Source organism: Cannabis sativa, chromosome 9 (genome assembly GCF_029168945.1).
Source record: "Cannabis sativa cultivar Pink pepper isolate KNU-18-1 chromosome 9, ASM2916894v1, whole genome shotgun sequence".
Classification (NCBI taxonomy): domain Eukaryota; kingdom Viridiplantae; phylum Streptophyta; class Magnoliopsida; order Rosales; family Cannabaceae; genus Cannabis; species Cannabis sativa.
Genome location: NC_083609.1, coordinates 9,335,562 through 9,348,820, shown reverse-complemented (window position 1 = coordinate 9,348,820; position 13,259 = coordinate 9,335,562). Strand labels below are relative to the sequence as shown.

At 34.9% G+C, this 13,259-nt stretch overlaps 1 protein-coding gene across 1 annotated transcript; it reads right to left on the bottom strand.

The window, feature by feature from the left end:
• Nucleotides 1-1,532: 1,532 nt before the first annotated feature.
• On the bottom strand, nt 1,533-5,216 carry LOC133030945 (probable aquaporin NIP7-1). The gene is made up of 5 exons (XM_061104047.1): nt 4,610-5,216; nt 2,424-2,648; nt 2,138-2,332; nt 1,967-2,028; nt 1,533-1,876 (listed from the first exon to the last, which is right to left on the bottom strand). Exons 1-5 carry the CDS (start codon nt 4,799-4,801, stop codon nt 1,654-1,656), a joined length of 897 nt encoding a protein of 298 aa, XP_060960030.1. The 5' UTR covers nt 4,802-5,216; the 3' UTR covers nt 1,533-1,653.
• Nucleotides 5,217-13,259: the final 8,043 nt, after the last annotated feature.

The following is a 13,259-nucleotide window of genomic DNA, read 5'->3' as shown; positions in this document are numbered from 1 at the left end:
CAAGAACAAAACAATACACAATTTGAACCAAATCAAAGAAATAACACAACCGAATTGTAGAGGTTTGCTTTTCCTTCAACAATAGTTGGAAAGCATATTCCTCTCTTCTGAACTCCCAATAATGGAGATTCTTGCACTAATAAATTCAAGTTAGAAGTTATAAACCAAGGCATGCAAACAATGGTCCTTAAAAAATTTTTGTGTACAAATGCAACTATATAAGTCTGACATTCATCTCACACCAACAGTAGCCACTCAAACCAGCAACATACACTTCCTCTACCTCTCTCTCTCTCTCTCTCTCTCTCTCTCTCTCTCTCTCTCTCTCTGTCTAGGGTCCAAGAACTCTTCTCTCTTTTATCACACATTTGTGGTATTTGATCCTCTAAACCAAACTCATATTAACTCACCTACTCTTAACTAACTTAACTTACTTTTAGTTATTTTAGTTAGTTAGTTGGTGCTGGTTTTGCTCCAATCTTTAGCTGTGAGTTGTACCTATAAATAAGCTACTCTTTTCACTTTTGTAAGGAGAGAATTAAGAGAGAGTTTTTAGAGTGAGTATGCTTAGTTTCTAAGCTGTAAAATCATGTTCTTGAAGGGGTCAAGAACTAAGGGTGTACTCGGGTAGGAGTTGAGAAACCGAGATTGTTTCTTTGGTGTATTTCTCGAGTGCAGTAGAGTTGTGTTGCTCTTGGATTGGTGTTTGTATTACTGCTCTCTTACTCTCCATGTTAATGAAAGAATTGGTGATGTTTTCTCAGCTGGAGTATGGCCAGGGATCGAATTGATCTCTAGGACCAAAACCAGGAAAAATCTTGTTGTCTCCCTCTAGTTCAATTTGGTTTTGTTACATTGTGTTGTTAACTGATTTCGTGTGTTATTGCTGTTTAAGTTGTTGATTTGATGCAGGTGTTAGATTGAATTCTTAGTGTCATTGTTGCTGAATGTACAACAACTTTGCTTATTTCAACAGAGCTAGATGCTTTTATAAATTGACTAACTAACTTTACATATTAGGACTCAACTAACATGACAAACTCCTAACAAACAAGAAAATCAAGACTCCAAAACTATCAATGAGATTTTTACTAAAATATGTCCAAGAATAATATGGTTCATCGACATGTTGGTCCTGAGCCAATAGAAGTCATGAAAGTATTGAAAATTTCAACATTTTACTCTATAACTTTATTAATAACTCATAGTATATAGGATAAAATTTATTGAGACTAAAAATATTAAAATATATTTTTTTTTTTTTGAAAAGATATTAAGATACATTTGGTTACAATAACTTGTAACTTTTGTAGCTAATTAGTTTAATAAATTAGAAACTCTTTAGTGATGACGCAGGCATAATATATTTTTTTTTTTTTTGTCACGGGACAAAATTAGATTTTGAATTGCCTCCTAATTTCTTATGGGCACGACTAAATCTATGTCGAGTAAATGTTAATATATTGTATGGATATACCCAATTAATTCCAATGAGTTCAATACTTCTGTCTAATAATCTCAAGCACATAAAATTTTGTCTCAACACATCCTTCTTCATTAAATTGAACTAGTATTTAGGCATGGCATCCAACAACCACAGCAATACACAAATTTGTCCATAAAATTAATAATTAATTAATGAATAAATTTAATTTAAGTTGGTCTAAAGCCTAATGACTGAGTGAGTAGGCAAGTTTGAGTTGAGGCAGCTGTGCTACAAGGCCCACTCTGAACCCTCAGAAACTGAAATAAGAGAGCACCCCCCACAGCTCCTATTGTTGGGGCACTAATATATATCCAAATGTCACTAAAATTCCATGAAACTATTGCACCTCCCATTGACCTTGCTGGATTCATCGACCCACCAGAAACAGGTCTGTAATATACACATGTCACAATACAAAAATATTAGCAAGAATAATTTAACCAAATTGTCATTATGTGTAAGTAGAATTTTTGAGCTCACCCTGTGATTAGCACAGCTAGTCCAATAGCAATACCAACTACAAAACCAGATAAATAGCCCATCTGAAAAAGAAGATGAAAAAAAGGGTATTTTTACCTAAAATGTAAATTATATGATATAAATATAAATTAGGCAAATCAATGCATATGGTTTTAGAAATTGTTTACTTACAGATTGAGCGTGACAAGTTAATGAGGCTACCAAGAACATAATAATGAAAGTTGCTATAAGCTCAACCCAAAAGGCTGCAACGCAGCCTTGTAGGGGTCTTGTGATCATCAAATCGGCTTTGATGTTGTAAACAAGCGTCCCTATATATGTTGCCAATATCGAACCAACGGTTTGTGCAAATATGTAAAGTGGGACCTTTTGTAGAGATGATAAGAAAACAAGTCATAAACGACAAGGTTTATATGTATATAGTTATGTAGTTAGTTTTAAGTTAAAGTATATGTACCTTGGGCCAAGGGAAATGGCCGAAGATTGCGAAGGCTATAGTAACAGCAGGATTGACATGAGCACCAGAAATGGAGCCTATTGAGAAGATCAAAACTATTACTGTTAAACCTGCTGTGCTTGCATACTCCAACAGACCCACATCTCCTTTAATCTTCTGGGTGCTTGCTATGATAGCACATACACAGAATACCAAAATAAATGTCCCAACCATCTCTGCCACAACCTGCAAATATTTTTCATAAATAACTAAATATGACATAAAAGTTACAAAAATGCAGATTTATAATTTTTTTAATTTTTGTTTACGAATTTGAACTTCTTTTTTTACACAAGTATAGACTGTTGTTTTTTTTACATTATTTTCATAACAACATTATACATTTGTTTATTATACTTTTATTTTGTTTTATATTTGTACTATATTGTTTACACGTTATTTTTAAATTACTTTTATAAGACTCCATAAGAATGTAATTAAAAAAAAAAATATCCATAGAAAAATAAAACATGTTCGTAGAAAAAAAAATGTTATTTTAGACACCTTATTTAAAAATCCCAATAATATGTTTACAATAGAACACATAGAGAATACATAGGCAGAACCTCAAGAAATTAGACTATGAGAAGAAGTTACAAAAATACCACTAATATTATATATTTAAATTTTTGTAAAGATACAAGTAATACAATCATATCATCACACTTAATTTTATTGCCACAAAATAATATATTATTTTTAATATTTATTGAATTTTTTAAGTTAGTATAAAATGTATATCTTTTTTAAGGCTAATTAAGATTTTTGCCTCTTAAACTTTTAAGGTCGTTAAAAATGCCCCTGAACTATTGGGATTGTTGGACTTAAGGACTTTTGTCCAATTTTAGTAAAAAAGTCTAACATGGATGAAAGTTCAAAGGACATGATTTAGTATATATCGAAATTCAAGGGACATGATTTAGTATCAAAGTCTGGGGAGCATGGTTTAGTTTATAAACAATCACTGAAATAGTAAAATTGAATAAAATTAGATAAAAGTCATTAAATCCAACAATCTTAATAGTTCAGGGGTCATTTTTAACGACCATAAAAGTTTAGGGGACATAATTTGGTACATGTCAAAGTTCAGGGGCAAAAATCCTTTAACCAATTTTAATAACAAGTGAGTGAATCTAAAAAAAATTGAACCACTTTGAGGTTTGAGGTGAAAATTTTTAATGTTTCATTATATATATATATATATATATATATATATATATTGATGTGAACTAATTATAAAAAGAGTAGATACTATTTTGGACCATATGTTTTGTAAAAGTTATTGATTGGACCTTTGTTTTGTTAAATGACAAAATAGACCTTGTATTTTCCAAAATAGTAAAAATAAGACCCGAGCTTAATTTTGACAATTTTTTTTTTAATATAACCAACTTAAAAACAATTTCTAATACGAACAGATACAAAAAATGTGAACAGTTTTGTCATAGTACTTTTAGATCGGATTATAATTAAATTTTATTTTGATAAAAAAAATCAATTCAGAATTCTATTTATACCATTTTAGAAAATACAGAATTCATTTTGTCATTTAATAAAACAGAAAGTCCAATTAGTAACTTTTGCAAAACACAGAGTCCAAAATGATATTTATCCTTATAATTAATTTTTTTTTTTTGTTAAAAAATTGAGAATAAAAAGATAATGTAATTAGTGATATTGGTAAGATCTTGGGAATAAATGATACTGCGTAAATATCGAGAAAACTAGAAACTAAGGCTTCGTTTGAAACGTCATATTGTATTGTATTAATTGTATTATATTAAATTGGATTATATATCATATTTTTATATAATACTATGTTAAACTTTAATTTATACTAAAATATTATATATTTATTAAGTGTTTATAAAAGTTAATACCACATATAGTTTTATATAAAAATATTACATAAAATATAATTCAACATAATACAACACAATACGACCTAATACGGCGTTTCAAACTAGCCCTAAGTGAATTTTTTCAAAATAAATAAATAAATCAAGTGAATAAAATAAAATAGGTGTCAATTCTTCATTGGAGAAACAAGAGTGGGATAAGAAAAATGGGGAGAGTTGATTTTTTTCCATTAATTTAAGCTAACAAAACGGTCATATTCTATTATATATTAGTTCTTTAATTCTTACCGCACGTGCGAAATTTGCATCCATTCCCCTTGATAAGCAGCTAAAGGTAGGGCTATTCAACACAACACTTTTTGACATTGCATGATGATTAGTTCCCATTTCTTGATCATCTTTACATTCACCACTTGTCGATGCATAATTCGACAGGTCAGGAGATGGTTGCTCTTGCTCCTCAAATAACCCTTTCATCATCAAAATTTCCTGCAATCACTAAAAAGGATCACCTACTTTTGAGGTTTATCTATAAAAGCTATAAAGGACCTGAAAACTTGAGTGTCTTTAATAAAAAGTTGATCCTAAAAGAGGTGCAAAGAATGTGCAATGATATAAAAGTTATATTAGCTAATTTTTCTTCTTGTTTGAGTTTTGTTAATTGGTACAAAACAATGAAGGATGAATAGGTTTAAATATGGTAAAAGTATAGTACTAGTTTAGTTTGTTACTTTGTAAAGTTTCAAAGCCATAAGGAACATCAACACAATTCTTGTGTTCCTCTTAAAATATGGAATAGACTATTTGTGCTTCTCACCTGTTTTAAATTTAAAATACCAAAAAAGGTAAACCATTAATAATTATGTTAATTCCAAACAATCTTCCCCCCTCAGCCTCTTATGAGGTGGGTAGTTTGTTAATTTATGTGTTTTAACATTTTTCAATGGTCTATTGGATTTAAAGTGAGCTACATCTTAACAACTCCAAAGCATGTTAGATAGCTGATTGACTAGCATCACTCCAGCTTATTTCAACTTAATTTTTAAAGAAGCGTGGAATTTACTATCAAAATATAAGAATAAAAATAGGAATAAGAATAGAAATAAGAATGACATGGAATTAAACTTAAAATGTATAAAAATATTAATTTTTTTTATCTTGCATTGAAATAGTCATTATTTCAATTTAAAATGATATAAAAAAAAAACTATTTCATTGGAATGACATTCTAATACTGTCCTTCCAATATTTTAAAATGCAACTAAATAAAAAAATAGAATTAAGGTGGCGTTTGGTTAGAAGGAATGAAAACATAAAAATAAAAATGAGAATAAGAATAAAAATAAGAATGAAATGGAATGAAATTTAAAATGCATAAAAAAAATTATTAGATTTTTTCTCATCATGCATTGGAATGGTCTTTCCTTTCATTTCAAAATTGAATAGTCATTCCACCAAAATAGTAGAAAGGACATTCCATTACACTGACATTGCAATACTTTAATATGCAACCAAACAAAGGAATCCAATAAAAATTGTTTCATTTCCATTCTATTTCATTACCTCCAACCAAACACCACATAAAGTGTCTAAAATTAAATACATACACATTTCTTATTTTATTTTAGTTTTTACTAGTAAATATCCTTTGAAAAAAGAAAATTCTACATGAGAAAAAAAAAATTATTTACCAAAATGCTCCTTAATATAACATTTATGTTTAAGCATATACGATTATTTTCTCTATGAAAACTCTATTCTCTCGTGCAAAAAAGATGGGACACTGATTTCATCAACTATCACCCATTTTTCTACTCTTCTATGTACTATGTTAGACTTATATTCATCACCTCTCTTGTTTCGTTTCTTTTTTTCTTTTTAGTTTTCAATTTTGAAACCGTGATTGTTCGGTTTGTTATTCTCTTCCCCACTTTCTCAACCCATGATCAGTGTCCTTAACCTCCATTTGCCCATTTTCTCTACTCTTCTTTTGTTTTTTTTTTCTCTGTGTATAAAGTGCTCTACAATAATGGTGATTACACCTTCATCCTTGTTTGGTGAGATTTTCAAAAACTAAATATTTAAGAGCTTAAGAAATAATTAATGTATTAATGAAGAAGATGAAGATTTTTACGTGGTTCAATGATTAACAGACTCTAGTTCACGAGTCAATATTATTGACCTTAAGAGCAGGGCCGGCCTTGAAATGTAGTGGGCTATAGGGTAAAAATTATTTTTTGGGCCCTTATTTAGAAAAAAAAAATGGTATTTTTCAAAATTAGCAAAAAAATTGTATAATTTTAAAAGGTCAAAATAGGTTTCTAATGGTATTTGCAAGAAACCCTAGCTTTGTATTCTTGGTTTCTCTTGAAAAAGAGGAAAGCCTAGAGTAAATTTGACAAAGCTTCAACTACTTATTTTTTGATCCCCCTTTCGTATGAGAATAGAACATGAGTAAATATTTTATAGTAGCCTCATCAGACCGTACATCTTTCTTTATATATCCAGATAATAAGTAGGAGCATAAACTGAAATATTCTAAAGCTACAAAGATAGTTATTAAATCGTTATAGCACCGCATAAAAAATTCCTCCTATAGGCTGAAGTGTGGGTGTAAACATGCCCATAACCCGGCTAGGATTTTTACAGTAAGTCCACTATTGGGGTAAAATACATGCAATAATTTGAATGTTAGGCCCCCAAGAAGCTCTTGTGCTTGTGCATGGAAGCAACTGGATAATAGGGGACTACAAATAGTACAAGAAATATGTTGCCAAAAGGTTTCACTTTGTAGAATAAATTTTCGGACTTGGACACGTATTGCCAAAAGGTTTCACATTGCAGAATAAATGCTCGGACTTGGACACATGTCGCGAAAAGGTTTCGCCTTAGAAAGGAGACACCTAGACAAACTGTCAGGCAAAAAGGTATGTTCATAGGCGAGGCGTATGCACTAGCATGGTCTAACATAGGGGACATGATCTGATCCTATGTCAGACAAAGCATAACCATCGTTAAGACCATATGGGTTCCTCTACACAGAAGACTTCTGGCTGCCTTATGGTCGACTGGTATCAATGCTAACTTTTTTGAATGTCTTTCAAATGTCTCTTGGGCATATAACAAACCTTGGTTGTCTCCGCACCGAAAGAGCTAATAATTCTTCCAGATCTCAGATATATTAAATTACAATCCACATGTCTTCCACCTTAAAAATACGGATAACATTTACCCCAAGCTTTTGAGACTTTGAGAGTGCGGAAGCTTGCAACTTTCTTCTAGATTACTAGAGCATAATTTTGACACGTGGGTATTTCTAGATCATGCGAATGCACCTTTTGGGCGTGGCTTTTAATAAAAATAAGGCTCGAAAGCTTTTTTTTTAGCACACATGGTATTAGTCGCATGTCGCATGTTTCTCAATTTCATGGGTGACACGCGCCTAAAAGATGCGCTCCTTGTGGAGAAATGTGTCTGTCAGTAGAGTGGTGACGTAACAACCCTTTTTAATGTGCACTGGGCCCAACACTGATAATGATGGAAAATGCTTCGATTTTGGCAAGAGAAATTAAAGGATGTCTCTTTAACTTCTTAGCCATCAGATCAGTTGGGGCTCATTGTGGAGTTGATCTGGATCGTCAGTTTCAAATGATACAATTTGGATCGAGACATAAATTGACGTGAAACCATTAGTCTTCACTTTTTCACCATGTTTCCATTTTTCAAACCTCCTTAGTTTCTAAGAACTTGAACCATAACCTTCTCCCAAAAATTAGGTAAAAAATTCTTATGTTGGTGCTTCGCAACCCTACTAGCGAATGATCAAAGATTTTGATTTTATTTTCGATTATCTCTTTCAAATTCAAGCACACTATTTCCTAGATGCACCAAATTTTGATCCCAACCAGTATCACCCCCAATTGGGGAGGAGTTCAGCATTCAAGCAAAATGCGACCAAATTATAAAGTGGGCATGCAGCTTTTAGGCTACTCTCAACAATCAACCCTCCTCTTGAAATCGCATCACAAGTAAGTATCTTTGAACTTGTTGATTTTTGATTTTATGTTAAGATAAAAGATCATATTTTTGAGCTCTGTCTCAAATTTCTTTCCATGCAATCACATTAGAAAGGGTATTTCCTCATCCCCATCTGGGGAGCACCCACCGGTCAGGAATGAAGTATTCCAAGAGAATGCGGCATTGCATGTCAAGTTAGCAGAAAGCTTATGCCGCAACAAATAGCTGAAAGAGAAAGCGCAAAGGTGTGGGGACCAAACTCCTCCACCAAGAGAGCCTTCTCTCCCTAGGAGAAGAAGAAGTTGCCCATGAAAAGAGTATATGCCACCATGTACACCAAGGGATCTAATTCCATGGTGACCCTAAAAGTACCAATCCACCAAGGAGAGGGGACCACTAAACTTTGCCAAACATTAGAGTACATGCCAGACATGCACATACAACCCATGCACTATTACATGGAGAAGGCCATGGCGCTATGGCCCACCATGGAGGTATCCATAACCAAGCAAACCAAGCCAATAATGCTCTTGGCAATACCAATTTGTCAATGGCCAACATGGGAGTACGTGCCCGACACACCCATGCCACTCATGGACCATTGCATGGAGATGGCCCACATGGTAAACAAAATTTGTCTCCAAGGTCACTCCTTGGAAAGAAAAGAAAGAAGAAAACCCTCTAATTTAAAGAGAAAGAGATGACGTCCCATGGGTAGTTGTGCCACATATTACCCCATGAGGAATCAAGGAGGACCCAATCCACATAATTTTTCTCTTCTCTATGAATCCCAAGGAAATATGAAATATCTTCATAGAAATAATAATATACCGCCACCTTTGAGTAACAATCTCCATAGAGGTGACATGGGAGTTCGTGTCAACAATGATGCAAATCATGCATTAGGTAATCAAAACTGTGGCACACATGGCAGCCATGACCCATCTCTGCGACCACCTCATGTTCGTAGTAATATAAGGGTCGACGTCGAGGAAAAAAAGGAGAACCCTCACCGTGAAAGATGACAACCTACTTAAGAGGCGAGTTACCCTTCAAGGTCACAAGCTACCACTACATATTCCCAATTGGGGGCACAAGGAAATCATTAACAAACCTTCCTCGAAGACAGTGACAACACTGATTCGCTAAATTGCTCCATAAGTATTTATGACGACATTCAACTTTGGTTCTATCAAGCACATCCTCAATACCATGGGGAAGGATCAAGTGAAAATATATACAGGGGCATATCCAAAGAGAAGATTCTCATTTAACACATCCTCATGTTCGTAACCACACAAATATTCCTCCTTTTCAAGGAGCCAATCCTCATGTTGGTAACTGGACCAACATTAATTCCTCCTCATCAAGGAGCCACTCCACATGTTGGTAACCATTCTAACAATCCTCCTCTCCCTATAGGACTCTATTATGGTATACCAAATGGAAATCCTCGCATAACAATGTTTGAGGAACAACTCCAACAACTTTTGAATAACAATAAAATGAAGGAGTATGAATCTGATGAAGAGACAGGGCCTTTCATGCCTTATATCTTGGCATTACCTTACCTTCTAGAGTTTGAAATGCCAACTACAAGTATGATGGGACCACTGACCCTAGGATCCACATAAGGGACTTCAATACTCTCATGCAACCACACCAGGTGGTTGGAAATTTGAAATGTGTGCTATTTCCTACTACCTTATCCGGAGCCGCATCCTCATGGTTCAAAATGTTTAAAAGACACTCCATAGTGTCATGGGACCAACTCTTAGATGCTTTCAAAAAGGAGTTTCAAACCGCGAGAACCCGCAAGCTTGAATGTTCTTCCTTGGCCAATGTGAGACAATTGCCAGGAGAGAGTTTGAAGACCTACATCAACTGCTTCAACATTGAAGTTACCAAAACCTAGGCGTTGATGATAGTGCAAGGCTGATGGCACTGGGGGCAGGTATTGCCCATGGTTCAATATTTTGGAATAGCCTTCAAGGCAAGAATGCACACACCATTGGCAAATTCATGAAGCGGGCACAAAAATACATCAATATTGAAGAGGCAAGGATAGCAAATAACCTCCCTCTCCAATCTTTGCATCCCACTCAAGCCGCATTAGCGCTACTAGAACTTACTAATGCCACTAAGGCTGCTAACTCTTTAAACAACAACAAAAGAGAAAGCGTAAATGGCGAGGACCAAAGTCCCAAGAAGAGTAGGAGTGATGGCCCTTATCGCTCAATGTATTTAATCTACACCGAGTTGCCAAGAGACCATCTATGTGGCGAATGAGGACCGAGTTCCATTGTGAGTTCTTAAACCCATGAAGCATGATCGAGCCAAGAGAGATGCCTCAAGATATTGTCAATACCATAAGGACATCGGCCACACAACCAATGAGTGTCGAAACCTCAAAGATGAAATTGAGACTCTAGTCCTTAATGGGACACTTACCCATTATGCACCACACAATTTTGAAGGAGGACATGTCAACTAGCTGAAACTCCACCAATGGATGAGCGAGAAGGCATTTAATATTTCTTAAGATTTTCTACCTTGTTTTTTTTAAAGACACCTTTTGTGCAATTTTTAGTTATTAAACTACCACCTTTATTTTCTGGAATGTAAGTAGTTAAACTCGCATTTATAAGAGTGCTACAGTAACCAAATCTTTTACTATTATGCCAAACCCACCAAAGAGTAAAATAGGTAATACTTAACCTATAAACACTCGAGGAAAAAAGATAACAGTGCTTGCAACAAAAAAAATAAATCTCAAAGTCGTTACTGATACACCACTTTAAGTGGGTGGGATTTTAAAAAAAAATTTCCATGAATATTTTTTAAAAATTTCACCTCAGACAGGGGGCAAAGTCGGTGTACAAACGAGATAAAAGACAAGTGAGGGCGCTCCAAGGAGCCATAACTCAAAAAATTCTGCTTAACAAAGACATCTTGAATGGCCTACGTTTGAGACTTTGACAAGTGGGTCGCGTGCTACAATCGAGTACCTAAAGAGTTAAGGCTCATGCCGACAACTTGCTCGAACTAGCAAAATACAAGCTACCATTGGCAACAATTAATGTTATCTTTAAAATCCCATGTTACAAAGATAATAAGCATCAGAATTAAATAAGTACCAGAAAATATATTCAACTTAAAATTCAAAAATTGCTAAGATACAGAATAAACTAAGTTATATATGCTTAAAAAGTTTCTAAGATTCGAAAAAGACTTGTTAGTCCTAACTAATAAGCACTCCACAACAAGTGGACATATACAAACCGACACATGTGGGTCACAACATAAATGCACAACCAAAAAGTGTATAAGAAGAACAAGAGAATTTAACTGTGTTCACGGCAGACCTTACTTGCCAGCCAACTTGAGCAAGAGATTTAACTCTACTCAAGGATGAGTTTGAGAAAGGGATACAACTCTACTCAACGCTCAAAACATAAGCAAGAGATTTCAAAACTCTATAAAAGTTTTAAATTCAAGCAAGAGATATAACTCTACTCTAAATTAAAAAACTTGAGCAGAAAGTTTTAAACCTTGCAAAAGTCCCAAAATTGAGCAAGAGAAATAACTCTACTCGACTATCACATGATATATGAGATATAACTCACATCACATTCTAAGGAGAAGCCACGTGTTTTTAAAACTCCACACATACAAGTCCAAGAACATTGGTCGTGCCCATGCACATCGCTTCACCATAATTACGGACATTGTTCGTGCCCATGCACACCTCTTCACAACAACTACAGACATTGGTCGTGCACATGCACACATCTTCACACCAATCAAGGACATTTGTCGTGCCCATGCACACATCTTCAGAAGAGGAAGTTACATTCATGCACTCTACAAATAAGCATTTTTTTTTTTTTTTTTGCAAAAGCCTTCAAAAAAGTGCAAAAGCATTACTTGAAGGCTTACAAGCACATACTTTTGGGGGCAAATATTATACCTAGTTTTCGCAAAACATAAAATAGCTACTCTTGCACAAGGTCCCACATGCCAAAAGTACGTTGAAGACATTAAAGTCAACCTGTCGACTTTGACCAAGACTCATAAATATCAAATAAATCAAGACATCCTTCTTGAGGGCCCCATGGCACTGCTAGAGGGCTCGAAAACTTCATCCAACCATTTGGCGCCTGGAGTCACACACCCAAGTGTGCCCAAACTAGGGTTCATAGGCCCTCGCAAGCATTTTCACCGTATAGACCTCAATCCGCCAAGAAAACCAATAAGGACTTGACTTGTTTAGGCATGAAAATGACTTGGGTTTATGTATAAAGTCAAAATAGCACTAAACCACAAGAAAAGAGGAATAGGTGACCACTGCCACAAGGAAATGGCAGTCGTCTCCAATTTTGGAGACCACTGCCATAAGAGAATGGCCCAGGTCACTCCTCGCAAACCATGAAAGGAAATTTGCTCGAACGGATTCCCTTGACATCAAAGAGCAAGGGACAAGTGAGAAAAGTCATTTTCGGCCTAGGAGTCGCCTTAGGTGACCTCTACCATAAGAGAATGGCACAGGTCACTCCTTGCAAACCATGGAAGGAAATTTTCTCGAACGGGTTCCCTTGACATCATGGAGTAAGAAACAAGTGAGAAAAGTCATTTTCAGCCTAAGAGTCGCCTTAGGTGACCTCTGCCATAAGAAAATGGCAGTGCTCTCCAAAATTGGAGACCACTGCCATAGTAAAAAGTGGCACAAGTCGGTTACTACACAAGGAAGAGGAATTTATTGGCCAAATTCTATTTTCAACATCCACATACCAAATACCAGAAGCCATGGGTGACCTGTGCCATTATCCGGCTCAACCTGGTGGCAGTGGTCACCTATTAGGGTTTAAAACATCAAAATGAGGTTTTTGGGTCCCGAGACTCCAAAAATATGATTCACCAT